This window comes from Nuphar pumila, chromosome 4, assembly GCF_984573655.1.
Source record: "Nuphar pumila chromosome 4, dmNupPumi1.hap1.1, whole genome shotgun sequence".
Lineage (NCBI taxonomy): Eukaryota > Viridiplantae > Streptophyta > Magnoliopsida > Nymphaeales > Nymphaeaceae > Nuphar > Nuphar pumila.
In genome coordinates, this window is record NC_143252.1 from 15,361,507 (window position 1) to 15,388,284 (window position 26,778).

Genomic DNA, 26,778 nt, shown 5'->3' on the forward strand with positions numbered 1-26,778 from the left:
TCTATGTCACACGGATAATCCATTTTTATGCTCCCATACCCTGTCCATGCATATTATTCTTATTGGAAACTTGGTAAAGTTAGTCATATCCCATTCCTCCCATGTGCTATAGTCATGACCATATGACATTAGAAGGGTAGTTTTCTTCTTCATTTAGGCCATGTTTGGGAGCCGTAGTTGAGAGCGGTGATGGGTGATTCATGAAATCCCCATCATCTCCATCAGTTGGGAACACCGATTTGGGAGGGGAGATGTAGTTGAGAGCTGCATTGGGAGGAGAGACCACATTAAAAAAGGGTGGATTTCAACAACATCCTTGCAAGGATGTTGTTTCCAAATCCACCGATTTGATCACCCCTGTCATCACCCTTCCCAACAATGGCTCCCAAACAGAGCCTTAGTGCACTGCAAGTGTTATCTTTTCATACTATCTGGCTTGTGTTCTCTTAACTCATGTTTGTGTGGAACATCGGATACATTTATAAAACAGAGTATGCCTTCTCCCTTGTTTTTGTACTGTTCTTTCTATTGTCAAATTTTATAACTAGATCCAGTCTGTAAATTAGATTACAAACAATGAATCTCTTTTTTTCTTTTTATTTTAATCCAGGTGGCATGCTGTAGCTTCATGGACCTGGGATGCCCAAGATGAAACTTGTGGTATATGCAGAATGGCGTTTGATGGTTGTTGTCCTGATTGTAAATTTCCTGGTGATGATTGTCCTCTAAGTAAGCTCATTCTGCTTTGCTCACCATTGTGTGGTTCCCATCATCTATATTCTTATTTGCTATTGCTTTAAAACTGAGAATGACTTGCTTATAAACAATATATGTTAGTGTTGATTTGATGTATTTACTTGATTATGTCTCCTCTCCCCACTCCTATCGAGGCTGCTCAAAATTGGAAGGAAGGATAAACAAATAAGCAAATTCCTTGAAGGATGTGAAGTAGAGATAACTACTATGTGAATTTAGAAGCTAATGGAGATCCCTTGGAAGCTGAGGATCTTCTTTCTGCTTATAATGTCTAATTTCCTATTAACTCAGAGATGGAATCCTCCGGAACTTGATGTTATTTCTGTTATCAACTGCTGCATCTAGATTTGTACTTCTTAACCTATATCACACGAGTGCGGGTGCGGGGGTGCGGCACTTTAAAAAACCTTGGGTGCGGGGGTGCGGTAGGGCAAAAATGTAAAAAATTATATATATAATTTTGAAGTTTTAACCGTTAACATTGCCATAATTTAACAGTTAACATTGTCATAATATCATTCATCATGCATGTAATATATCAAATTAACAATTCTACGGTTTTATTCTACATCACAAAAACTAACACCGCAATTAAATCAACCTAAATAACAATAAAATAAGTAAAGCATAAAAGAATTAAATTATATACCAAAAGTATATCCTACAATGTATATGACGATGAAGTAATGGATCTTAATAATTTTCTTCTTCATCATCAAATGCATCATTAGAAGGAAGACTGGGCTCAGATAAATCCATGTTTGTCATGTTGAAATCATGCTCTCCCTCGAAGTCACACTCATCTGGGTTTACATCTCAAAATTTGGATGTTCTTTGTCTGCGTTACAAACCCAATTTGAAAATGTTAAATAAAATACAAGTATATTTAAAATGAAAAACTAAGAAATAATCAAATAACTAAGAGAGCAAATTAATACCTGTATTCATCATTGGTTCGTGAAAGTAGTCGAAGATTTGAATGAACATATACTAAATTCTCGGCATGTTTGCTGGTGAGTTTGTTTCTCTTCATGTTGTGGATTTGAGAATATGTGTTCCAATTTCTTTCACAACAAGATGAACTAGCAGGCTGCGATAGCAATCTTAATGCAAGACGTTGGAGAAGAGGTGTTTCTGATCCAAATGTTGACCACCATGTGATAGGATCTATATTATCTTTCTCTCTCACGAGTAATGTCAGTCCATATAATCTCGAAGATGAAAATTTTCCAAACTCTTGTAACTTGATTTAGAAGATATGCTTCTGGAAAAAGTCTTGTTATACATATATTTTTATGTCTTGAAAGCTCTGGGTCTAAATTTGGAGGGACACAACCAATACCACCTGCCTGCCACTTTTTTGCATAATATTTCAGATTAAGAGAATGTGCCATGTAATGCAAAGGAGTATTGATCTTATTCCATCTTCTGACTAAAATTGAATGAATATGGTTAAAAATTTTTGAATCATCCAATGCATGATTTTTTTCTTCATGCTTGAAAACTAAATTTATATTTTTTCAATCATATTATCCTACATTTCATAAACTCTGTGAAGCATGAGCTCGTCCTTATCAACTTCTCTCAACATTTCCCAAATAGGTTGCGTAAATTGAAAGAAGTATACCACTCTGTCTCAAAACTCATCATCAATAATGAATTTCTTAATTTCTTGAGCCTTGACATCATCATTAACACGATAGAATGTTCAATTTTCATCAGTCACCATGCTAACCAAAGCATTCTTCACTTTTGACGCAAAACGTGTTTCGGTGACCTTCACGATGGTGGTTAACAACAAAATTCATAATGCTTTTGACATTTCTTTCTAAATCTTCAATTCATGAACATAAAGCATATGCTTGTGAATTTTCTTCTTCTTTAGGGTTGCATATGCTCTTTAGGGCTATATTTAAGTTGTGTGCTACACAGTGAGTCCAAAAAATATGAGGGTACTAACTTTCCAAACTCAATGCTGCACTTTTACAAACTGGAGCGTTGTCTGTAATGATTTGTACTACTTTCTGATCATCCACTTCTTTTATGACTTCTATAAACAACCCCTTCAAATACTCCGCATTTTTATATTCCCCATATGCATCAACTGCTTTCAAGAATACTAGGCCACTAAGCGAACAAGCAATGAAATTAATCAGTGGACGCCTTTGAATATCCGTCCTTCCATCAGAAAGAATAGAAACTCCATTTTGCTCACATGAATATTTTTTAATCTCTAACAACCTCTCCACATTTGCCCTCTCTTCTGCAAGAAGTGTGGTTCGTAGTTTTTCTGAGCTTGGAGGTACATAGCCACTCAAATTACAATTTGCCAAAGATGTTACTAAATTCTTTTAATAAGGATTTTTAGTCGCATTAAATGGGAGTGAACTAGATTAAAAATACCTCCTTACTTTTTTATCCATATCTTCCCTTTCATATGAATTGAATGTTGCTTGTATCGTTCATCTACCTCCTACGTTGACTTTTTTTTTCCAGCATCTTCTTTGTGGCTTCCAAATGACACACTAATTACACAAGCATCACTCATTGTCTTTCTCTTCTCATATTCTTTTTGTATTTTCTTGTATTGTCTTCGCATTACCTCATCAACTTTTCTGCATCCTGAAATGCCATGCCCTAGTATCTTTAACAAATGAGCCTTCACTCTTGTGTAAGACCCAACAAAATCTCTTTCACAGAGCTTGCATCGAAAACTCTTGTTTCCACCACCTCCTTCTCCTATTTTTGCAAGCTTATCTACATGTACCCATAGTGGTCCTATATCATCACTCCCACTACAACTATCAGCAAAACTAGCAGTAGAACTCACATGTAGGGATGATGATGACACAAGTCCTTTTCCTTTATCCGTCATTTTTGTACTAAAAACACAAAAAAAATTATATTAAAATCAATTATGCACAATCAAGATTCAAGATTTATAATATTGAGTGCAAAGTCAATAATATATACAATAAGTTTAAAAAATATAGTAGTAGTACGTATAAATAAATACCAAAAGGTACATAGTTGAAGTGGACCCAAATCCAACTAGAACGACAAACAAAAGGCCAAGGGTGGGCTCGGTTGTCAGACTGAGCCCGACCCTGGCTCGCAAAAGAAGGTCGAGGGGTGCGCTTGGTCAGTCAGGCTGAGCCTAGCTCCCGGCTCACAAACGAGGGTTGAGGGGTAGGCTCGGTCTGTCAGGCCGAGCCCAGCTCCCGGCCCGTTCAGGGAAAACGAGGAGGGGGGGAAGGGTTGGGGCCTCACCCCACCCCACCCCTGACTTTATGAAAAATAGGGAGCAGGGAGGAGCTCACCCCTCCCTTGCGAAAACAGGGAAGCAGGGAGGGGCTCGACCCCTCCTCTAAAATCAGAGGGAGCAGGGAGGGTGGGCTCGGTTGTCAGACTGAACCCGACCCTGGCTCGCAAAAGAAGCCGAGGGGTGCGCTTGGTCAGTCAGGCGAAGCCCAGCTCCTAGCTCACAAAGGAGGGTTGAGGGGTAGGCTCGGTCTGTCAAGCTGAACCCAGCTCCCCGCTCGTCCAGGGAAAACGAGGAGAAGGGGGGGAAGGGTTGGGGCCTCGCCCCACCCCTGAATGTCGAAAAAACAAGGAGCAGGGAGGAGCTCACCCCCTCCCCTGTGAAAATAGGGAAGCAGCGACCCCTCCCCTAAAATCAAAGGGAGCAGGGAGGGGGGTTCGACCCCTCCCCTGAAATTAGAGGGCGACCTCCCTGTCGGACAACATGAGGAAGGGGAAAATGCCCCAACCTATAGGTTGCAGGCAAGCGGCAAGGGGGTCGCTCTTGCCGGACTGCCGAAAAATCAAGGGGCAGGCGCAAAAATCCCCTACCGATAGGTCAAATAAAGGTGGTAGGGGGCGTCGGCCACTGTCGGCCTGTCGAAAATAGAAGATCAGAAGAAGAAGAAGGGGACAAGGGAGAGGTTATTTGAGAGGAGCGTGGCCGTCGTCAGGGTTGCGGGTGGGCTTGACGCCGGCGATCGCCGGAGGTCTGCGATGAAGGAGAGGAGGAGGTGGCGTCAGGCTCCCCTGAGAGACGTCGGGAGGAGATGAGGCGAGTGACAGAGCAGAGGAGCGCGGGAGAGGAGAGGATTAGGGCAAAAAAAAATTGCCCCAATCCTCTCTTCGCAGTCCATTTCATCGGGCAATTTTTTTTTTAAGTCCAAAAATTGGACCAAAATGACCTTGGGTGCGTTGACCGCACCCAGGGTTGGGTTGACCGTACCGGGTTCCCACCCGCACGCGCACCCACGTCGCGGGTGCGGCACTTGGTTTGCCAAATCCTTGTGACTTAGTTCTTAACTTGGTGAAATTTTCTGTCATCATAGTTCTTCCCATTTTCTCTTTTAGGCATATGCAGTACTAGTGGAGATTTAGGTTTCTCAGACAGTTATGAAAATGCTCAAGCTAAAGCCCGAGCTTGCCCCATGCCTGGCCAAAAAACCCGGGTGCGAGGGTGCGGCAGGGGCAAAAATGTAAATATATATAATTTTGAAGTTTTAACAGTTTAACATTTAACAGTAAACATTGTCATAATATGATTCATCATGCATGCAATATATCAACCTAAATATCAAATTATCAATCAAATAAGTAAAGCAATTACATAAATCGACCTAAGTATCAATCAAATAAGTATTGTATAAAAGAACTAAATTACATACCAAAGTATATCCTGATGAAGTAATGGATGTTAATAATTTTCTTCTTCATCATCAAATGCATCATTAGAAGGAATACTAGGCTCAGCTAAATCCATGTTTGTTATGTTGAAATCATGTTCTCCCTCGAAGTCACACTCTTCTGGGTTTACATCCCAAAATTTGGATGTTCCTTGTCTGCATTATAAACCCAATTTGAAAATGATAAATACAATACAAGTATATTTAAATGAAAACTAAGAAATAATCAAATAACTAAGAAAGCAAATTAGTACATGTATTCATTATTGCTTCGCGAAAGTAATCGAAGATTTGAATGAACATATACTAAATCCTATGCACGCTTGTTGGTGAATTTGTTTCTCTTCATGTTGTGGATTTGAGAATATGTGCTTCAATTTCTTTCACAACAAGATGAACTAGCAGGCTGCGATAACAATTTTAATGCAAGACGTTGCAAAAGAGGTGTTTCTGATCCAAATGTTGACCACCATGTGATAGGATCTATATTATCTTCTTCTCTCGCGAATAATGCCGGTTCATATAATCTCGAAGATGAAAATTTTTCAAACTCTTGTGTGACTTGATGTAGAAGATATGCTTCTGGAAAAAGTCTTGTCGTACACATATTTCTATGTCTTGATAGCTCTGGGTCTAAATTTGGAGGGACACGACCAATACCACCAGCCCGCCACTTATTTGCATAATATTTTGGATTAAGAGAATGTGCCATGCAATGCAAGAGAGTGTTGCTCTTATCTCATCTTCTTGTTAAAATGTATCATTCAATCTTTGTAATCTTATATATATTTTATATATATAAAGGATGATACATATATGGTATATATGCATATGTATCTTCCTAATTATATATATAAAATATATATTTCTCTATTATTAGGCATAGGGGTAGTTTAGTCATTTTTCCTTTTTTACGCATATTCCATTTGGAATGCGTTTGTAATTTTACTTTTTTTTTTTTCATTTTTTGTGGTTTTCGCCACCTAGGGAGGCTCCCCAAAGAGTCGTTAGGGAGCCCCCAACGGTCACAAATGTGACCGTTGGGAGCTCCCAACGACTCCTTTGGGAGCTTCCTATGTGGCTCCTCTCTTGTGTTATAAATAGGGGTCTCCCCCTTGTAATTTACTCACTCCTTTGGAGGAGCTTTTGCTCCAAGTAATGGGTGTTACACCCTTCCTCTCTTCAATAATATTAACTTATGCCTTATAGGCACTTTTGCCCCTTTGTGGGTTTATGTGTTAGCACATCATGTGCTTGTGTTTTCCTCTTTAGTGGGTATATTCACACTTCATGTGCATGTGTATTGGTTCATTATTGAACCTTATATATTTAAAGCCGTTTCCTTACATGGTATCAGAGCAAGGTTGGGATCGAGTTGCTCTTTGTTACATTGGGAAGTGTGCTATTCAAGAAATTTTAAAGAAGAATGGTGAAGTTCTCGTTTCTCTCTTTTGCTTCTTAAAATTATTTGGTATGCATTATATTTCTTTAAATATTATGCATTATGAAGAATTAGATATGTTTTTGCATATGTGTTTCTCTTTTTTGCTTCTTAAAAATATTTGATATGCATTATATTTCTTTAAGTATTGATCATTATAAAGAATTAGATATGTTTTTTTCTTCATGTCATTATGAGTCTGGATTCTTAACAATTCCGTTGAACTTTTTATATTATTCTCTTTCGTATGTCTTTTCTTGAAAAATAAGTTTTTTTTAAAGAAAGTTATGTTAGAAGTAAAATGTTTGTGAGAGATGTAGCATTGCTCACATACTCTCATCATAATTATTTCATATTAAAGGTATGTGTTTACCCTCTAAAATGTCCTATATGAGGTTTTTTCATAATAACATGTGTCTTTGAAAAATGATGTTTTATTTTCCTACCTAATGAGCTCTTTTTCATACGAGCAATGTTTGATTAAGAAGACATTTTTATAATATCGGTTGAATTAAGTTTTAAAAATGATCTCATAAAATATGGTTATTCTCTTTTCATTCTTCAATTCAATTTCAAGAATATGTTTTATTATAAGATTTATGGTCTTCATTAATGTTGCATACTTATTACATATGTTTTAAATATTTCATGTTGTGTTTATTTAAAACATATTCATCCATTGGTTATAATCTATTAAGTCATATAATATTATGAATTTTTGTTTATAGATTTATGCCATAACGCAATCCTAGTATTCTCTTTGGGATTTTCTCCACTTTAATAAAATTTTCGCTCTTCCTTTCGTATGTACCCTCATTTGAGAATTTTGTTTGTTGGATCTCTCTTTGAGAGGTCTTTTGATCCTTGCGAATCTTCTTATGAGTATATACTCTTTGCGAAGATTTCATGATTGTTATAAGCTTCTTTTTAATATTGGTTTTTTATGAGATTTTTTAAAATATTACCATCTTTGTGAAAGCTTGAGAGTCTCAAGCATTTTGCTCCTTTTATAAAATACATGCATTATTGCATGTTTGCTATTATTATGCTTTTTGCGTATTTTGTTCAAGTGTTGTGAGAGTGTCTTCGTACACTTCTTTTATAAAGTAGTCATGCTTGTATGCGTATTGTCTATTCATAGACATTTTCACATGGTACTCTCTTTTCAATAAAGAGATGATATATATTGCCTTCCTTAGGGCTTGTTTTGTCCCTTAGTGGACTTGTGAGATTGTTTCTTTTATCATTATAAGTGCTTCCGCAATATCTTGTTACATGTTGTCCTAAATTTGCTAATTTAAGATTATTGCCATTCTATATCTTGGTATGCATATAATTGCAATTTATAAAGGCTTGATTTGATTCTTGGATTATTCCAAATCCGTCCTCACACATGACATTGCTTAAATATTTCATGATGTGTTTATTAAGTCTTTTGATAATGATCATGATTGAACATAATTTCGTATTTATGCAAAATTATTAGAAGGCATATTGTTGTGATTAATTATGTTGGACCTTTGAATCGACCCTCTTTGTAAAATCACATATTTGGAAAATGATTTCCCTAAGTGTTCATTATGACATTTATTTTTATCCATCACAAGTTATATGATGCATCAATCCTTTTTGTATGGCCTTATTGTTATATTAGAGATGATTGTTGAGGTGAGTTAAGGGCACCTTGTGTTATGTCATTTTAGATTGTCCAATTACCATATTAAAGATGGTTGTTGAGGTGAGTTATGGGCACCTTGAGACTCTAGAATGATTTGTTATATGATCTCTAATTATGAGTGTGTCACTCGTTTTCTTTTGGCCATTGATCTTATGGATGCTCTTATTTATATATAAATGTGATGGATATATGGTGTCTTGGAACCTTAAATGTTTTAAGGTATATTTAATTCAAGGGTGTTGGGGATTATTGCCCAACCTTTTATTGCTTATGAGTGCATTTGCACATTTGTGATTTCGTGTTTTGTGCTTTTGTGCACAAGTGTTCCAAGTGTTCTTGGTATGTGTATGTTCTTACATTTATATCGTTCCATCGATTATAGTATCTTGTTAAAGATACTTTTATATGCTTTTGTGCACAAGTGTTCCAAGTGTTCTTGTTGTGCGCATGTGCACATATTTATTTTCAAAATATTGTCCAAAGTTTTATTTATATGTTTGTCATTACAAGTTTTATTGCCTCAAAAGTCTTCTCCTCTTATACCTATTATCTAAGTGTCATCATATGTAGACAAGACATATTATTACACCATTGTGTGTTGGTAGCCCTTTGTTGGCTTTGTTCTCTTGGTCTAGTAGCTGAACACACTTATCTTGAGTGTTATTATATGTAGACAAGGCACGTTGATTCACACCATGGTGTGTGATTTTAGTCCATGTTGACTTTTGTGTCCTTGTTCTAGTCGCTGAGATGTATGCCCATGGTTGACTTCTTTCACTCATTTTAAGTGTCATTTTATGTAGACAAGAGATGTATTGTGTTTTAGCCCATGGTTGGCTTGATACTCTTGTTCTAGTAGCTGAACATACTTGGTCTTGAGTGTATTTTTACATAGACAAGAGATGCTTTTGATCCATGTTGGCGTGCATTCTCTTGTTCTTATCGTTGATGCACTCATTTCAAGTATTATTACATGTAGACAAGAGGTTCTTTTACACACCATTGTGTGTGTCCTTGGCCTTTAATGGCATTATATTTATGTTCTTGATCTAGTAGCTTACACACTTGATTTGTGGGTTTTGGAGGACTGATGAGATAGTTGCTTGTAATGGATGAATTATTGTTGAAATTTGTGAAATTTCATTCATATTTTGTCGTTTAAAGATACAAGTGAATCATATCATTAATATGCATATTTTAAAATCAAATTGATTTTTTGGTCACCTTTTATATTTGATATGCAAAATGAGTTTTTGTAATTGCAATCATTTGAGCGAGATGTTCCTAAATGTGTAAGGTTCTCTACTCAAATAACTCTCATTATTTTGCCTCTTAAGTGGACTTAAAACCTTTTAAACTCTTGTGTTTTATACACTCTTTTGAGCATTTCCCTCTTGAAATCGCTTTCAAAGGGACTTGCTAAAATCAATAACACTTGTCTTTCTATCTTATCGGTTCATATAATATTACTTGACTAAAGTATGATTGGAGCATGATCATTAATGACTCTTTTAGGTGTTGATTCATTTCATGATATTATATGCATATGCTCATTATGGCCTTTTGGCCCTCATTCAATAAATTATGTGCAACTTATGCCTCTTCGTAGGCTTCTTGTGGTGTCCCTTGTGGACCATTATGTTATTCCTCGTTATGAGGTTATGTTTGTCCAATGTTGGACTTTAGGAATGCATTATGCATTCTTGTAATTTGTTTCCGCTCCCTCTTCAACATGGTATATGATTATGAAAAATTGGTTTTCTAAAATCATTTTACATACATAAGTAATTATCTTGTTCCATCAAATCCTGTGCTTCAAATAAAATAATTGTGTTTTTACTATGCATAGAATATCTTTTTGCACCATTACTTTTGGATGAATTATATGATATGATTTTTGGTTAATTCATCTTATTTGGAATATTTCACTTGATTAAAGTGCAAAAATATTTTTTACTTGGACCTTTTCTTGATTTGTTCCACATGATCTTGAAGATGAGAGGAAAAGAAGTACCTTGGATAGATCATGAAAGGTGCTCATCGTTAAAGGCTTTGGAGGAAGACATTTGCAAATTTCAATGGCATTCGGACTGAAGGCTCTTGAAGCCTTGAGATTCTTCCTCTTGCATTCTTCAATCTTTTCGTTCCCCCACGCAAAGTTTGAGGGGGGGTGTTAAAATGTATCATTCAATCTTTGTAATCTTATATATATTTTATATATATAAAGGATGATACATATACATATATGGTATATATGCATATGTATCTTCCTAATTATATATATAAAATATATATTTCTCTATTATTAGGCATAGGGGTAGTTTAATCATTTCTCCTTTTTTACGCATATTCCATTTGGAATGTGTTTGTAATTTTACTTTTTTTTTCTTTTTTTTTCTTTTTCATTTTTTGTGGTTTGCGCCACCTAGGGAGGCTCCCCAAAGAGTCGTTGGGGAGCCCCCAACGGTCACAAATGTGACCGTTGGGGGCTCCCAACGACTCCTTTGAGTGCCCCCTATGTGGCTCTTCTCTTGTGTTATAAATAGGGGTCTCCCCCTTGTAATTTACTCACTCCTTTGGAGGAGCTTTTGCTCCAAGTAATGAGTGTTACACCCTTCCTCTCTTCAATAATATTAACTTATGCCTTATAGGCATTTTTGCCCCTTTGTGGGTTTATGTGTTAGCACATTATGTGCTTGTGTTTTCCCCTTTAGTGGGTATATTCGCACTTCATGTGCATGTGTATTGGTTCATTATTGAACCTTATATATTCAAAGCCGTTTCCTTACAACTTGATGTAGAAGATATGCTTCTGGAAAAAGTCTTGTCATACACATATTTCTATGTATTGATAGCTCTGGGTCTAAATTTGGAGGGACACGACCAATACCACCAGCCCCCCACTTATTTGCATAATATTTTGGATTAAGAGAATGTGCCATGCAATGCAAGAGAGTGTTGCTCTTATCCCATCTTCTGACTAAAATTGAATGAATATGATTAAAAAAATCTGAATCACCCAATGCATGATTTTTTTCTTCATGCATGAAAACTATAACTTGTGTTTTTTCAATCATATTATCCCACATTTCATAAACTCTGTGAAGCATGGGCTCATCCTTATCAACTTCTCTTAACATTTCCCAAATAGGTTGCGTAGATTGAAAGAAGTATACCACTCTGTCCCAAAACTCATAATCAAGAATGAATTTCTTAATTTCTTGAGCCTTGATATCATCATCAACACGATAGAATGTCCAATTTTCATCAGTCACCATGTTAATCAAAGCATTCTTCACTCTTTTAATCCTCTTCATCATCACAATAATGGATGCAAAACGTGTTTCAGCGACCTTCAACAATTTCAAATCAGAATGCCTATTCAATATAGCATTAACACGATGGTGGTTAACAACAAAATTCCTAATGCTTTTGACATTTCTTTTTAAATCTTAATCCATGAACATAAAGCATATGCTTGTGAATTTTCTTCTTCTTTAGGATTGCATATGCTCTTTAGGGCTAGATTTAAGCTGTGTGCTAAACAGTGAGTCCAAAAAATATGAGGGTACTCACTCTCCAAACTCAACGCTGCACTTTTACAAACTGGAGCGTTGTCTGTAATGATTTGTACTACTTTCTGATCATCCACTTCTTTTATGACTTTTATAAACAACCCCTTCAAATACTCCACATTTTTATATTCCCCAGATGCATCAACTGCTTTCAAGAATACTGGGCCACTAAGCGAACAAACAATGAAATTAATCAGTGGACGCCTTTGAATATTCGTCTATCCATCAGAAACAATAGAAACTCTATTTTGCTCCCATGAATATTTTTTAATCTCTAGCAACCTCTCCACATTTGCCCTTTCTTCTGCAAGAAGTGTGATTCGTAGTTTTTCTGAGCTTGGAGGCACATAGCCACTCAAATTACAATTTGCCAAGGATGTTACTAAATCCATTCAATAAGGATTTCTAGCCGCATTAAATGGGAGTGAACCAAAATAAAAATACCTCACAACTTTTCTATCCAATTCTTCTCTTCCATATGTATTGAATGTTGTTTGTATCGTTCCTCTACCTCCTACATTGACTTTTCTTTTTTTTTCAGCATCTTCTTGGTGGCTTGCAAATGGCACACTGACTGCAGAAGAATCGGCCATTGCCTTTCTCTTCTCATATTCTTCTTGTATTTTCTTGTATTGTCTTCACATTGCCTCATCAACTTTTCTACAAGCTGAAATGACATGTCCTAGTATCTTCAACAAATGAGTCTTCACTCTTGTGTAAGACCCAACAAAATATCTTTCACAGAGCTTGCATCGAAAACCCTTGTTTCCACCACCTCCTTCTCCAGTTTTTGCAAGTTTATCTACATGTACTCATAGTGGCCCCACATCATCAATCACACTGCAACTATCAGCAAAACTAGCAGCAGAACTCACATGTTGGGATGAGGATGATGCAAGTCCTTTCCCTTTATCCGTCATTTTTATCCTGAAAACACAAAAAAAAATACATTAAAATTTTTAAATCAATTATACTCGACCCTCTCTCCCTGTCGAAAACATAGGGAGAAGGTGTAATGAGATATTGCGGAAATATAAAGAGTGCATACAAGCACTTACAACAATGAATAAAAGAGACAATATCACAAGTCCACAAAGGGACAATACAAGCACAAGCCTTTAAGAAGGCAACAATATAAAAAGCCTCTTATTGAGAAGAGAGAAAGCTCTCAAGAATGAATGATATACAAGGGGTTCACCCCTATTTATACAAAAAGGAGAGGTGCAAAAGGGTGGCCAGAAGGCCTCAAAAGGAGAGCCAAAAGGGGGCTCCCATAGAGTCGTTGGGAGCCCCCAACGGTCACATTTGTGACCGTTGGGGGCTCCAACGACTCTAAGGTTGGAGCCCCTTTAGGTCCTCAAATAAAATAAAAAAAGAATTTAAAAAATAAAAAATAAAATTACATTTATTCAAAAAAAGAAAATTAGTTGTTTTCTAAAACAACTATGTGAAATTACAAAAATACCCCTATCGGGTATTGATGTAATATACAATATATATATATATATATATATATTAGATACATTTTAACACCCCCTCAAACTTTACGGGGAAATGACGGAAAGTTTGCCAAGAAGAAACATGAAGCGAGGAGCCGAAAGAGCTTTAGTGAAGAAGTCCGCCAACTGATATTCTGAAGTGACATATGGAAGAGCAATAATTCCTCGTAAGAATTCGTCACGAACATAGTGGCAATCCATTTCGATATGTTTTATTCGCTCATGAAAAGTATGATTGCTCGCAATATAGATGACACTCTTGTTATCGCAACATAGTTTTGAGGCTTCGGTAATATCAACTCCTATGTCTTTAAGCAGACTGCGAAGCCATACAAGTTTCATTGTCGTGGTTTCCATAGCCCGGTACTCAGCTTCAGTGGATGATAGTGAAACTTTCTGTTGCTTCTTGCATCGCCAGACAATCAAAGAGTCCCCTAAAAAGACACAAAAACCAATAGTTGAGACTCGATCATTGGGATTACCTCCCCAATCTGCATCAGTATAAGTAAGAAGATTCAAGGAAGAAGAGAAGGATAAAAATAACCCTTTATTGATGGTATTCCGAATATAGCGGATGATTCGGAGAACAACACTCATATGCACAGTTGTAGGAGCATGCTGAAATTGGCTAACTGAGTGAACCTCATGAGTGATATCTGGTCTGGTGATGGTTAAATATGTAAGAGACCCAATGAGTTGTCTGTAAGGTGTGGGATCTTCCAGAAGAACCCCATCCTCCAACCGCAATTTGGCATTAATAACCTCGGGAGTCTCTACTTTCTTATCATCAGAAATCTCAGACTTAGAACATATATCTGCAACAAGCTTCATCTGTGACAAAATATATCCTCTAGGAGAATATGCAACCTCAATTCCAGAAAACCTAAGCCAGACATATCAAAATTATCTTTTAACATATTTTTAACATTAATAATACTACTTTGATCATTCCCAGTGATAATCATATCATCAACATAAAGCAACAAAATTACGATACTAGAACCTGCATGTTTAACAAAAAGAGCAGTGTCAGTATAACAAGAGTGAAATCCTAACTTTATTATGATATCACTGAAACGATCATACCAAGCCTTAGGGGCTTATTTAAGACCATACAATGCCTTCAAAAGCCGAAGTGTTTGACCTTGCTTAATATTTATTCCGGGTGGCGGATCCATATAAACTTCTTCACTTAAACTTCCATTTAAAAAAACATTTTTTACGTCAAGTTGATAAATAGGCCATTTTTTGGTTGATGCGACAGCTATTAAGGTCCTGACACTAGTCATTCGAGCTATAGGAGCGAATGTTTCTTCGTAATCAATGCCATATTCTTGGGAGTATCTCTTAGCAACTAATCTAGCTTTATATCGCTCTAAAGAGCCATCACTTTTAGTTTTAACTTTGAAGACCCAGCGACAACCAATAGGTTTTTTGTGGGAGGGTAGATTAACTATTTCCTAAGTATTGGCCTTTTTTAAAGCATTTAGTTCAACTTGCATTGCTTCAATCCAATGAGGTATAGATTTAACTTGATTATAGTGGGCCGGTTCAAAGTAAGAATGTAGGGTTATTAAACATGCCCGATAGTTGGGAGTTAATGAATCATATGATACAAACCTATTTGGGGGTATTGATATTCTAGAAGAATGACTAACTTGTGGTTCCTTAGTGGATTCAGAAATTTGAGAGTATTTTTCGAGGGCACTAATAGGATTTTCTTGATTTCTTCTTGAGTAAACATTTATATTGGTATCACTATCATGAACATTTATATTTGAATCACTATCATTTGAGGGTGTTATGTCAAGATGGGATACCTCACGAGTATCGTCTATGTTTTCAAGAAAATCTTCTTGTATGTCATCAATAAGATCATATAAGAATATATAATCAATTTCATTTGTTTCTTCTATTTTATCAAAACCGTTTTCTTCTCTTCTAGAAATGTTACATCTTTTGAAACATATAGTTTATCATTCTTAAAATCATAACATCTATACCCTTTTTTATTTTCACCATATCCTAGAAAAACACATTCAATTGCTTTTGGAGATAACTTATCCCTCTTATGTAATAAGACAAAACATTTGCAACCAAAAATACGAAAACGGTTGAAATCGAGAGAAAATTTAAAGAGTTTTTCATAGGGAGAAGCATTTTTTAACTTAGAAGAGGGCATTCTATTGATTAGATAGGTTAAGGTTAGAACGGCTTCGGCCCAAAACTTCTTTGGAATATTCCTAGAAACAAGTAATGTTCTAGCGGTTTCTATAATGTGCCTATGTTTCCTTTCCGTTAGGCCATTTTGTTGGGGAGTCCTAGGACATGACTTTTGATGGCAAATGCCATTTTGGGTTAAATAGTTTTGGAATTCGTGAGATAAATATTCGCCACTGTAATCGGATCTTAAAATAAATATGTTACTTTGAAATTGATTTTGAACTTTTTTATGAAAATCTTTAAAGAAAGTAAATACTTCCGACTTATGAGTAAGGAAATAAATCCAAACATACCGAGTAAAGTCATCAATAAACGTAACATAATATGAATAGCCCCCTTTAGACATAACCGGAGAAGGCCCCCAAACATCCGAATGCACCAATTCAAAAGGCCTTGATGAAAGAAAAGTTCTAGTTGAAAATGAAATAGACTTCATTTTTCCAAAAATGCAATCTTTGCAATTAATTTCTTTTTCCTTACAAAATTTGTTTCCAAAAGGAAAGAGATACAATTTGGAATAACTTGGATGACCAAGTCTTTTATGCCAAGTTTCCATGTTTTTTTCTTGGACATAAGAACAAAAATAGTTTGTAGGGAGATCAAGATGGTCCATATAATAGAGGTCTCCCTTTCTATGGCCTTGCCCAATCCGCTTCCCGGACCGGAGATCCCGCACAAAGCAACTATTAGATGAGAAAAATATTTCACATCCATGGTCGGCAATTTGAGAAACCGAAAATAAGTTTAAATTTAGTTTGGGAACAACTTTTACTTTTGGAACACAAAAATTTTGTGAATCTTTAAAAGAGCCAATACTTGAAATTTTTAAAAAGGTTCCATCGGCCGTAGAGACACAAGAGTCCTTTGAATTGGTGCAAACATCAATAAGTGCATTTTCATGAGGGGTCATATGAAAAGAAGCTTCGGAGTCAAAGATCCAAGAATACGTACCGGGTGATGATGTTGAAGCAATAGCCGCACCCAATGTGGAGGAAGAAACTTTTAGCATTTGTTGGAGAGCCATAGATATTTGTCCAAGAGTTTCTTTGATGTCATTGTTCTTGCCTTCATCTTCTTTGGTGGTGGTTTCTTCAAGAGAGGTCACTTTAGGCTTGAAGGTTCCAATAAGCTTTGGACAAGCGGGTCTAATATGACCCGACTCATTGCAATAATGACAAACAATCATTTTTCTTCCTCCATTATAGTTTCCTTGTTTTCCAAAATGAAGAGGCTTATAGGTTCTAACATTGTTACCCGGTTTTGATACGGCAAGGACTTCATCAACATACTTACTCATGCCAAGCCTTGTCTCCTCTTGAGTGATTTCGGCAATAGCATCCTCAATAGGAGGAAAAATAGATCTATGGAGAAGTGAAGATCTCACTTGCTCAAATTCGGGACGTAGCCCAAAAAGAAATTGAAACGATCGCTCCATTTGTTTTTGCCTTAAATCAATATCTTCCATAGAAACCCATTTTGGCTCTAAGAGAGCCAATTCATCCCATAGTGGGTTTAGGGCACTATAATAGTATTGAATGCTAGAATCACCTTGCTTGGTGGTTCTAATCTTTTCTTGCAAGAAGTATGCTCTTGCAAGATCCTTTTGGGTATACATACCCTTCATAAAGGACCAAGCCTCATTGGCTCTACGAAATTTAGCTATATTAGTACATACCTTAAGCTCAACATTGTTCATAAACCACGCAAGGATTTTTGCGTGATTGCTTTCCCAATCTTTTACTTCTTTTTGATGACTTTCAATGACCTTGAGGCGAGCATCTCCTTCAAGAGCCTTTTCTTGACCTTCTTCTTCCTTCGTGAGCATAAGCTTAGGTTCCGGAACGGTACCCATGACAAAACCCCAAAGCTTCTTTCCTTTGATATTATTTTCCATTGCCGATGCCCACATCATATAATTCTTTCCATTGAGCTTGAAAGATAGGTCAATCTTTGTTTCCATGATGTTGCCAAAAAGTGAGAAGATATCCACTAAATATGAGATACACGAACCACACCTTTCCTTCAAGAATCGAGTGGCTCTGATACCATGTAATGAGATATTGCGGAAATATAAAGAGTGCATACAAACACTTACAACAATGAATAAAAGAGACAATATCACAAGTCCACAAAGGGACAATACAAGCACAAGCCTTTAAAAAGGCAACAATATAAAAAGCCTCTTATTGAGAAGAGAGAAAGCTCTCAAGAATGAATGATATACATTTATACAAAAAGGAGAGGAGCAAAGGGGTGGCCAAAAGGCCTCAAAAGGAGAGCCAAAAGGGGGCTCCCATAGAGTCGTTGGGAGCTCCAACGACTCTAAGGTTGGAGCCCCTTTAGGTCCTCAAATAAAATAAAAAAAGAATTTAAAAAATAAAAAATAAAATTACATTTATTCAAAAAAAAAGAAAAATAGTTGTTTTCTAAAACAACTATGTGAAATTACAAAAATACCCCTATCGGGTATTGATGTAATATACAGTATATATGTATATATATTAGATACATTTTAACAGAAGGGGGGGCTCGACCCCTCCCCTGTTGAAAACAGAGGGAGCAGGGGGGGGGGGGGGGGGGGCTCAGCCCCTACCCTGCCGACCCAAAAAGAGAGCTAGAGGGGGGAGGGGCTCGACCCCTCCCCTGTCGACCCAAAAAAAAGCCAGATGGGGGAGGGGCTCGGCCCCTCCCCTGTCGACCCAAAAAAAGAGCCAAATGGGGGAGGGGCTCGGCCCCTCCCTTGTCGACCCAAAAAAAAAGCCAGATGGGGGAGGGGCTCGGCCCCTCTTGTGCCGAAAAACGAGGGAGCAGGGGGGGCTCAGCCCCTCCGCTGCCGACCCAAGAAGAAAGTGAGAGAGGGTACAAACCTGCGAAAGGAGAGGAGGAGCCGAGAGGATGAACCTGGGAGGCGGAGCTGGGGCGGCGATGGGAGAGAGCTCGAGCTCAGGGGGAGAGGAGAGGAGAGATTAGGGCAAAAAATTTTTTTGCCCTAATCCTCCTTTTCATCGGGGGATTTTTTTTTAACGCCCAAACAATGGACAAAAATGACCCTGGGTGCGTTGACCGCACCCAGGGTCGTGTTGACCACACCCGGTGCTGCACCCGCGTCGCGTCGCATCGACGCAGGTGCGGCATCTGTTTTGCCGAGTCCCTGTGACATAGCTCAAGGTCCATTTCATGCTCCAGGACTTTTATTTATAGTAGCTGTCGTCAACAAGAGTAACTTTGTATTGTTGTAGCTCCAATTTAAGATACAGTATTGCAAGGATATCCTTTTAGGAAGATTTAGAAAAAGAAAACGCTGAAAGCAAATCAAACCATGAAGAAAAAGTTCCACTTTGTTATCAAATACTAGCTTTGTGGCCATATTTATGGTTTAAGGCAAGTCAATTTACAGTTAAGAAATTAGAGTAAATTGGAAAATGCTGCCCAATTTTCAGTTATTTACAACAACATAAATTTTTTTGTTCTTTTGTTGATAAAATAATTCATCTTATGTTTCTGTAATAAAGAGAAAAATATTGAGGACATTTTAGACAGTTGACAACCATGTGATTTTCATCGTGAACCATTCTTTGAATTTTGAAACAAAGATGAGGAATATGGAGAATTAAACATACTAACCCAAAAACAGCACGTGTTTTATAAACAGCTCATAAGCTGGCAGCGTTTTTTAATTTTCTCACAAAATTAAAAGGGTCTTCAATTGAGTAGTTATCATATTCTATGAAATCAATCAAAAGGAATGTGTTGTACGCAACATTTAATGTTCACTGTTTTTGTATTATTAAATAATAAGTATAGAATATAAGTATAGTACTAATATACTATTATATACTACTTAAACCATTACCAAACCAATCAAGCAGAGTGGCGCCAAGCTTGATGTGCTTGATTTCTACCTGATTACTTATCAAACCCAATAATTTCTAATGCACATGGTGGTTGGCTTTGTGTACAACGAGAATATGTTTGAAGTTCATTGTGAGGTTCAACAATATGCATATCTCCTTCATGATCATCATGAGTGTTAAACATTGACACTCATGCATATCATGAATATCATTACTTTCATTTACATCAATATCATCAATATTACCATTATTATGCTCATTCATTAGATCAAACAAAAATGAGTACTCACATGGTTTCTTGGACTCAATTTTTCTAAAATCATTTTCCTTTTCAAGAGAAGTTGCATTTCTTAAAACATAACGTTTGTCTTTCTCAATATCATAACACCTAAATCCTTTTTGGTTTTTGGCATAGCATAGGAAAATACAATGAATGGCCTTCGCGGAAAGTTTATCATTTTTGTTAGAAATAACAAAACATTTACATCCAAAAACTCAATCTTGAATAATCGAGAGAAGTTTTAAATAAATTTTCAATAAGAGAAGTGTTTCCAAGAATGTTAGAAGGCATTCTATTGATTAAATAGACCGTCGTAAAGGTGACTTCGGCTCAAAAGTTTTTGGAATATGTTTTGGATATTAGAAGAATCCTAGTGGTTTCAATAATGTGTTGATGCTTTCTTTCGGCCAGCCCATTTTGTTGTGGGGTGTAAGGACAAGATTTTTGATGAGTAATTCCTTGTTGATCAAGAATGCTTTTAAAATCTTTATCTCCTCCGGAATCATATCTAAATATTTTAATAGAGGTTTAGAATTGATTTTTAACTTAACTATAGAATTTTTTAAAATACTCAAGTACTTCGGATTTGAGTCTAACAAAATAGATCCATGTTTACATAATGAATAACTCCTCCTTTGGATATAACCGGTGTCATTCCCCATACATCCGAATGTATTAACTCAAAAGGTTCTTTAGATACAAATTGACTATTTTCAAAAGGTAGAGATTTCATTTTCCAAGTATGCAATCTTCACAAAATTTTTGATTTGACAATTCCAAATTGTCCATGTAGTAGAGGTCTAATTTTCTATGGCCCCTCAATCGGTTTCTTGGACTGGAGATCTTGTACCAAGAATCATTAGGTGAGAAGGTAACCTTACATCCATGGTCGGTAATTTAAGAAATGAATAAGAGGTTTAGGTTAAGTTTGGGTACTGCTCTAATGTTTGGGACAAAATTTTTTGACTATTTTTAAAAAAAAAATTCAAAGTACCTAAGCTTTTAATTTTTAAAGATGTTCTATTTACGGTAGTATGAACTCATTAAAAGGCATATGAAAAGAGGCACCAGAATCAAGAATCTCAAAGTTATTACCGGGCTCCACGCATGTTAATACGGCCGCACCAGAGAGAGGAAGATTAACCTTTGATTAATGGTTGAAGGATTTCCATGAGTTGAGCAAGAGAGACGTTCTTGGAACCTTCATCTATACCACCTTTTTCACTTGAGGATCTCATAGAGGTCACTTTCTTCTCATTTCTCCTTTTTGGGCAAAATAGCTTGATGTGGTCCGTTTTTTTGCAAAAGTGGCATATTATCTTACCACCCCTCTTGTATTCATAGTCACTTGAATTCTTCTCATAGTCACTTGAGCTCTTCCCATAATCATTTGAGTTCCTTCCATAGTCACTTTTACCTCTTCTAAAGTGAGGAGGTTTATATGCTTTTGTATGATTTTTGGGTCATGACGTAGCAAGCACTAATTCCTCATCTTTGGTAGAGGTGGGGCTTTTTAATATATTATCTTTCGTAGTTAGCTCTTTTAAAGTCTCTACTATGAAAGAAACACCTCCTCTATGAAGGAGAGTCGATTTGGTCTCTTCAAATTTAGGTCTAAGCCCATTAATAAATTGGTAGAAACGCTCCATTTGATTTGATTTTCACGGAGTTCTACGTCTTGAGGACAATGCCACTTAGGCTCTAAAAGAGCTAATTCATCCCATAATAGAGCAAGAGCATTATAATATTTCTTAATGCTCATTTCCTCTTGAGTCATAGTTCTAACTTTATTTTGCACATTACATACATGAGTTGTCTTTTAGACAATACATATCCTTGAAGACTTCCATGCATCACAAGCAAAATCAAATTTTGTCAAACTTGAGCATTTCTTGATGTCGACACTATTGATGAGCCATCCAATGATCTTGGAATGACCCATCCTCCACTCTTTCCACCTTTTTTCATATTCAGCGATGACTTTAGACATTTCTTCTCCTTGAAGTGTTATTTTCTTGCCATTTTCGATCTTGGTAAGCACAAGCTTAGTTTCTCTTTCGGAGCCATCAACCAATCCTCATAGACGTTTTTTCCATATTTTATGTTTCACTATAAATGACCACATCATAGTTTGTATCATTGAGTTTTACGGGAATAGAGATAACTTCTCATCCATTCTCTATTTTACAAAGAAGAGATAGAAAGAGAGAAAGAGAAAGCGGAAAGAATGAAGATAGAATAAAAGCAAAGGTATTCTTTGGACACCACGAGCTCATGATTCACACTCTTACGTTCACACAAACAAGATCTTCAACTGATGGCTCTAATACCATGTAATGAAATCACGATCTTTCCACACACCTCAAACAAGAGGCAAATACAAACCCACACAAAGAGGCAAAAGCACAAGCAAACTAGCCACTTATGGGCTTAAAGAAATGAACATACAATATAAAAAATATTATTTTTATTGAGAATCAAATGCACACAAAAATGCATTGCATTACAAAGGGTCTAAGCCCCATATTTATAGGCACCAAGGGGAGTGAGAGGCTCCCCAATATAGCTGCCGTTGGGGAGCCCCAACAGCTATATAGATCTTATATTTGTCAAGGGCAGAAATGCCCTTGACAATATAACATATTACAACTTAAAATAAAAAATAATAAGGGCCCCTACTGCTGCCCCAACAGTCATGTGAAAACAAAAAATAAAAGAAAAGAAATAAAGAAAGAAAGGAAAGTCAGCCTCTACTAGACTGACACCTATTACATATAATAAATGACTAAAATACCCTTGATGGGTATTTCAGTTTACATAAAGCAGAATATATATATATATATATATATATATATATATATATATATATATGTGAACAAAGATACATATAATTTAACAATTATTTTTCAGTTTATATACCGTATAGATTTCATCAATGTCTTTTTTAAGAGCCAAGTGAGTTTCTTCTTGGCATAGATTGGCAAGAACTTCACTAAGATGAGTAGGAAGTCCTAAGAAGAAGGGATCCTCTTAGTTCAAATTCGGGTTGAAGCCTATGAATGAATTGAAAAAAAAAATCTCTCCATTTGCTCTTGCTTCATGGTAATAACAGTTCCTTCTCATTGTGGTTTAAGGAGAACAAGCTCATCCTATAAAGAAAATAAATTACTATAGTAGTCTCTAATACTCATATCCTCTTGCTTAGTTCTTCTTACTTTTTCTTGTAAAAAGAAATGCCTAGCAAGGTCTTTTTGAGTATACATATCTTTCATGAAGAACCATGCTTCATTTACCTTCTTAAATTTGGCTAGATTAGCACAAATTTTGAGTTTCACATTATTCATGAACCATGCCAATATTTTGTCTTGCACACTTTCCAAATCTTCAACTTTGAATTGGTATTTTTCAATAGCTTTGACTTGTTTTTCATCACTGAAAGTTTTTTCTTCATTTTCTTCCCTTTTAGTGAGCTTTAATTGTGGTTTTGGAACGGTGTCACATACATATTCCCAAATTTTCTTACCTTTGAAGTTATTTTTCATATCTCATTCAATTTGAATGAGAGGTTAATCTTTGCATCTTTATCGGCTATTGCGGAAGAGTTGAAGAAGAACAAGAGTGTGAAGCTTAAACACACTCAAATACAAAAGAAGTCCCAAGAGTGTTCAAACACTTAGGGGCTCTGATGCCATATAATGGAGTACAAGTGCCAAGAATAATATCACAAAGTGGCTACAAGAAGGTATAAACACATAAGCAAGTTGTCTCTAATGGACAAGATACAATATGCCACAAAGGGCAAAACACCAAACACACTTACAAAGGAGAAGAAAGAGTGAGGGAGCTTAAATTAATAAAATGTTTATTAATAAAATGCTTTAAAAACATTAAAAAAAGAAGGGAGAAGATCTCTTTTTATACACCTCAAAGGGGGCCAAAGAGAGCTCCCAAAAGAGTCATTGGGAGCACCCCAACGGTCACATTTGTGACCGTGTGACCGTTGGGGAGAGTCCCAACGACTCTGAAGGGAATCCCCTTTTAGTTTTTACTCCTTTAAATAATAATAAAAAAAAAGAATTACAAAAATGTCCCTAATGGACATTTCTATTTACAAATGAATAAAAAGATAAAATTGTACTTAGTGGGCATTACAAAAAGATATATATATATATATATATATATATATATATATATATATATATATATATATATATATATATATATATATATATATATATATATGAAATCCATATACTTTAACAGATCCATGCTTGAGCTTGCCTTTTTTTTTCTTTTATAGTCAAGCTGGGGGGACTGTGTCCTTAATATTCAAACTCGAGACCCCTCCGTTATTATAGTGTGACCTAACTGTCCATATATAGATTAATGATCAAATATACAAACAAAGCTGAACTTGCTCCGAGGTTGAGCAGCTTGATTGAATCAACCCTACTGTGAGAATAGAGAGAAAAGAGAGAGGAGGAGAGGATGTTTTTGAGGAGGATCTAAGGAAGAAGGTGCCCGGACCGAACCCTAATCTACCCTTCTTTTTCTGGTGTCCGGCCATGGGAGCCGGCCACATATGTGTTTTCTTTATTGTTTTTGCGGGCGGACTGATACGAGGCCTGTAAATGGACCTTGGACAGCATCTACGTGAGGAGGAAAAGGGATCTACAGTTTCTTTTAGAGATCTTTGGAGTTTCTCGTGTTCTTACATTTATTACCATAATGCAGTCACTGATTGAGCTTTCAATACTTCTTATGGATATTGAGGAGCAACCACATAGATGTATTCAGTTGGTCGTAGTAACCTTGCTAGATAAGCCTTTCTGTGTTGTCTGATCTAGGGGATGGAGTTGTTTGTCGACTTGCTTATGGTGTCTCTAGGCAATATATGCTCAAATAGACATTTTGATTATTTCACTAGAGAAGCCAAAAACTATTCATCTCCTGAAACGTCTGAGGCATCTTTTCTGGTTCATGGTGGATGATGCAAGGATGTATACACACGTGATAGTTGGAAAATTTTAAGGCATCCCTAGTTCAAGTAATCAACTATTCAAAAATGCATGTGTTTATGGTACTGTATACTTGAAGAAACAGCTATTTTAAAAAATAATGGCTCTTGGGCCACTTTCTTGAGGTCCTTACATAGTTACATATGTCCAGAAACAAAGGTTTCCCTGTCATCTTGGTGCATGTTGTGTGGCATAGTTTTCTTTTTCAGATTGCATATAGCACGAGTATCGCCAAACTATTATGTAATTATTTACATATGTTCACGAATTGGTGTTCTGATGTTTCTTGATGTTTGTCACAGTATGGGGTGCTTGCAACCATGCATTCCACCTCCATTGCATCTTGAAGTGGGTGAACTCGCAGACATCCCAACCACATTGCCCTATGTGTCGCAGAGAGTGGCAATTCAAAGAGTAATTGCTTTACAGTCTGCCCAGTGTTCTAGATGTACTTCTCTGCCGGCTGGACTAAAGTTTGCTGTTTTCCTCACTATTTTGCTTGTTCGTTGGTCAGTCTTTCGGCTCTTCATCTTTCCTTGTTTAAACACTATTTGAGGAATCTGTATGTTTTTCTGATCACTCTTTTTGTATGGCTGAAATCGGGTTTGACATTACGAAAGGCAGTCTTTTTTCAGAAAACACGATGTGATCAGTGTCACTTGTAATATCGTTTGAAATGTTTGGTTTTACAGGTTAAAACAGGCTAATTCTTGTGTTGCATCGTCTTTCTTTTTTTTTTTGCATCCCTATCTAACTTGGAGTGGAGCACGGAATAATAATACTCTAATATTAATATTAACAACAACCACAAGAAGAAGAAGAAGAACAACAATAATAACAATAATAATGCTCACAACAACAATAATTATAATGATAAAGATAATAATGCAGATTATATGCCCAATTTAGCAGTACTGCCCAACCTATGAAATATTACAAACACATGCATTAGAATAGGTGTGGATATCAGTGCATCGAAGGCCCATTAGGGCCTGATGAGCTGGACTTCAACCTGTTGAACCCGACCGAGTGATCTTTTGTCAGCTCAGGTACTTTTTTCTTCTCCTACCTGCTCACTGGGCCTGGGCAAGCTGGTTGGGCAGGTCTAGTTGGGAAACCATCCAGATTGTTAAGGGGCAGAGAGAGAGAGAGAGAGAGAGAGAGAGAGAGAGAGAGAGAGAGAGAGAGAGAGAGGCTGGCCATATGTGGCCATCATTGATGTGATCAGGTGTTTGTCCTTTGCCGCAAGATTGAAGCTGGGTGTACTACCCGATGGGTAAGGGGACTTCAAGGGTTTACCAACCAGAGGCCTGCCAAAAGTGAGGACAGTGATTTGGGGGTTGGTTTCCCTTATCCTAGCGAAAAAAAAATAGTGGACATCTTTATCTAGACATGAATACTAGTAACTAATCAAAGTGACAATAAGAGCTTTTTCTGTCCTCTTATTAATGATTTATGTAATAAACTCCTTTTGCCCCACACTTGGAACTAGTGATTGGTTCATTCTTCAGAGATTTTGGATTTGTCCAAAATGAGAAAATTAAATCCAGTCTCGTTTCTGCTTTTTTGGTCATTCTATATGCAATTTTAAAAGGGAAATTATAAGGTGGTTTTGTACCATGATATCATACAGTAAGAGAGCAGATCAGGTGATATGCCAAATCACTTTTAGGCAGCTATGGTACCCAGACACTCCATTTTGCCCTCCTTACCCGTGTCGACCTGTGTATCTTCGCGACTGTATTTAATTT

The 26,778-nt window shown here is 36.6% G+C and overlaps 1 protein-coding gene across 1 annotated transcript; it reads left to right on the top strand.

Annotated features, from left to right (window-relative positions):
• On the top strand, positions 1-25,626 carry LOC149839480 (anaphase-promoting complex subunit 11). Its single transcript, XM_090002568.1, has 3 exons — positions 1-491; positions 611-729; positions 25,330-25,626. Exons 1-3 carry the CDS (start codon positions 454-456, stop codon positions 25,443-25,445), a joined length of 273 nt encoding a protein of 90 aa, XP_089858694.1. The 5' UTR covers positions 1-453; the 3' UTR covers positions 25,446-25,626.
• Positions 25,627-26,778: the final 1,152 nt, after the last annotated feature.

Coding starts and splice junctions, on each gene's coding strand:
- LOC149839480 (XM_090002568.1), top strand. CDS start 454: ATGTTTGTGTGGAACATCGGATACATTTATAAAACAGA. Junction 492..610: donor GGATACATTTATAAAACAGA/GTATGCCTTCTC, acceptor ATTTTAATCCAG/GTGGCATGCTGTAGCTTCAT. Junction 730..25,329: donor TGGTGATGATTGTCCTCTAA/GTAAGCTCATTC, acceptor TGTTTGTCACAG/TATGGGGTGCTTGCAACCAT.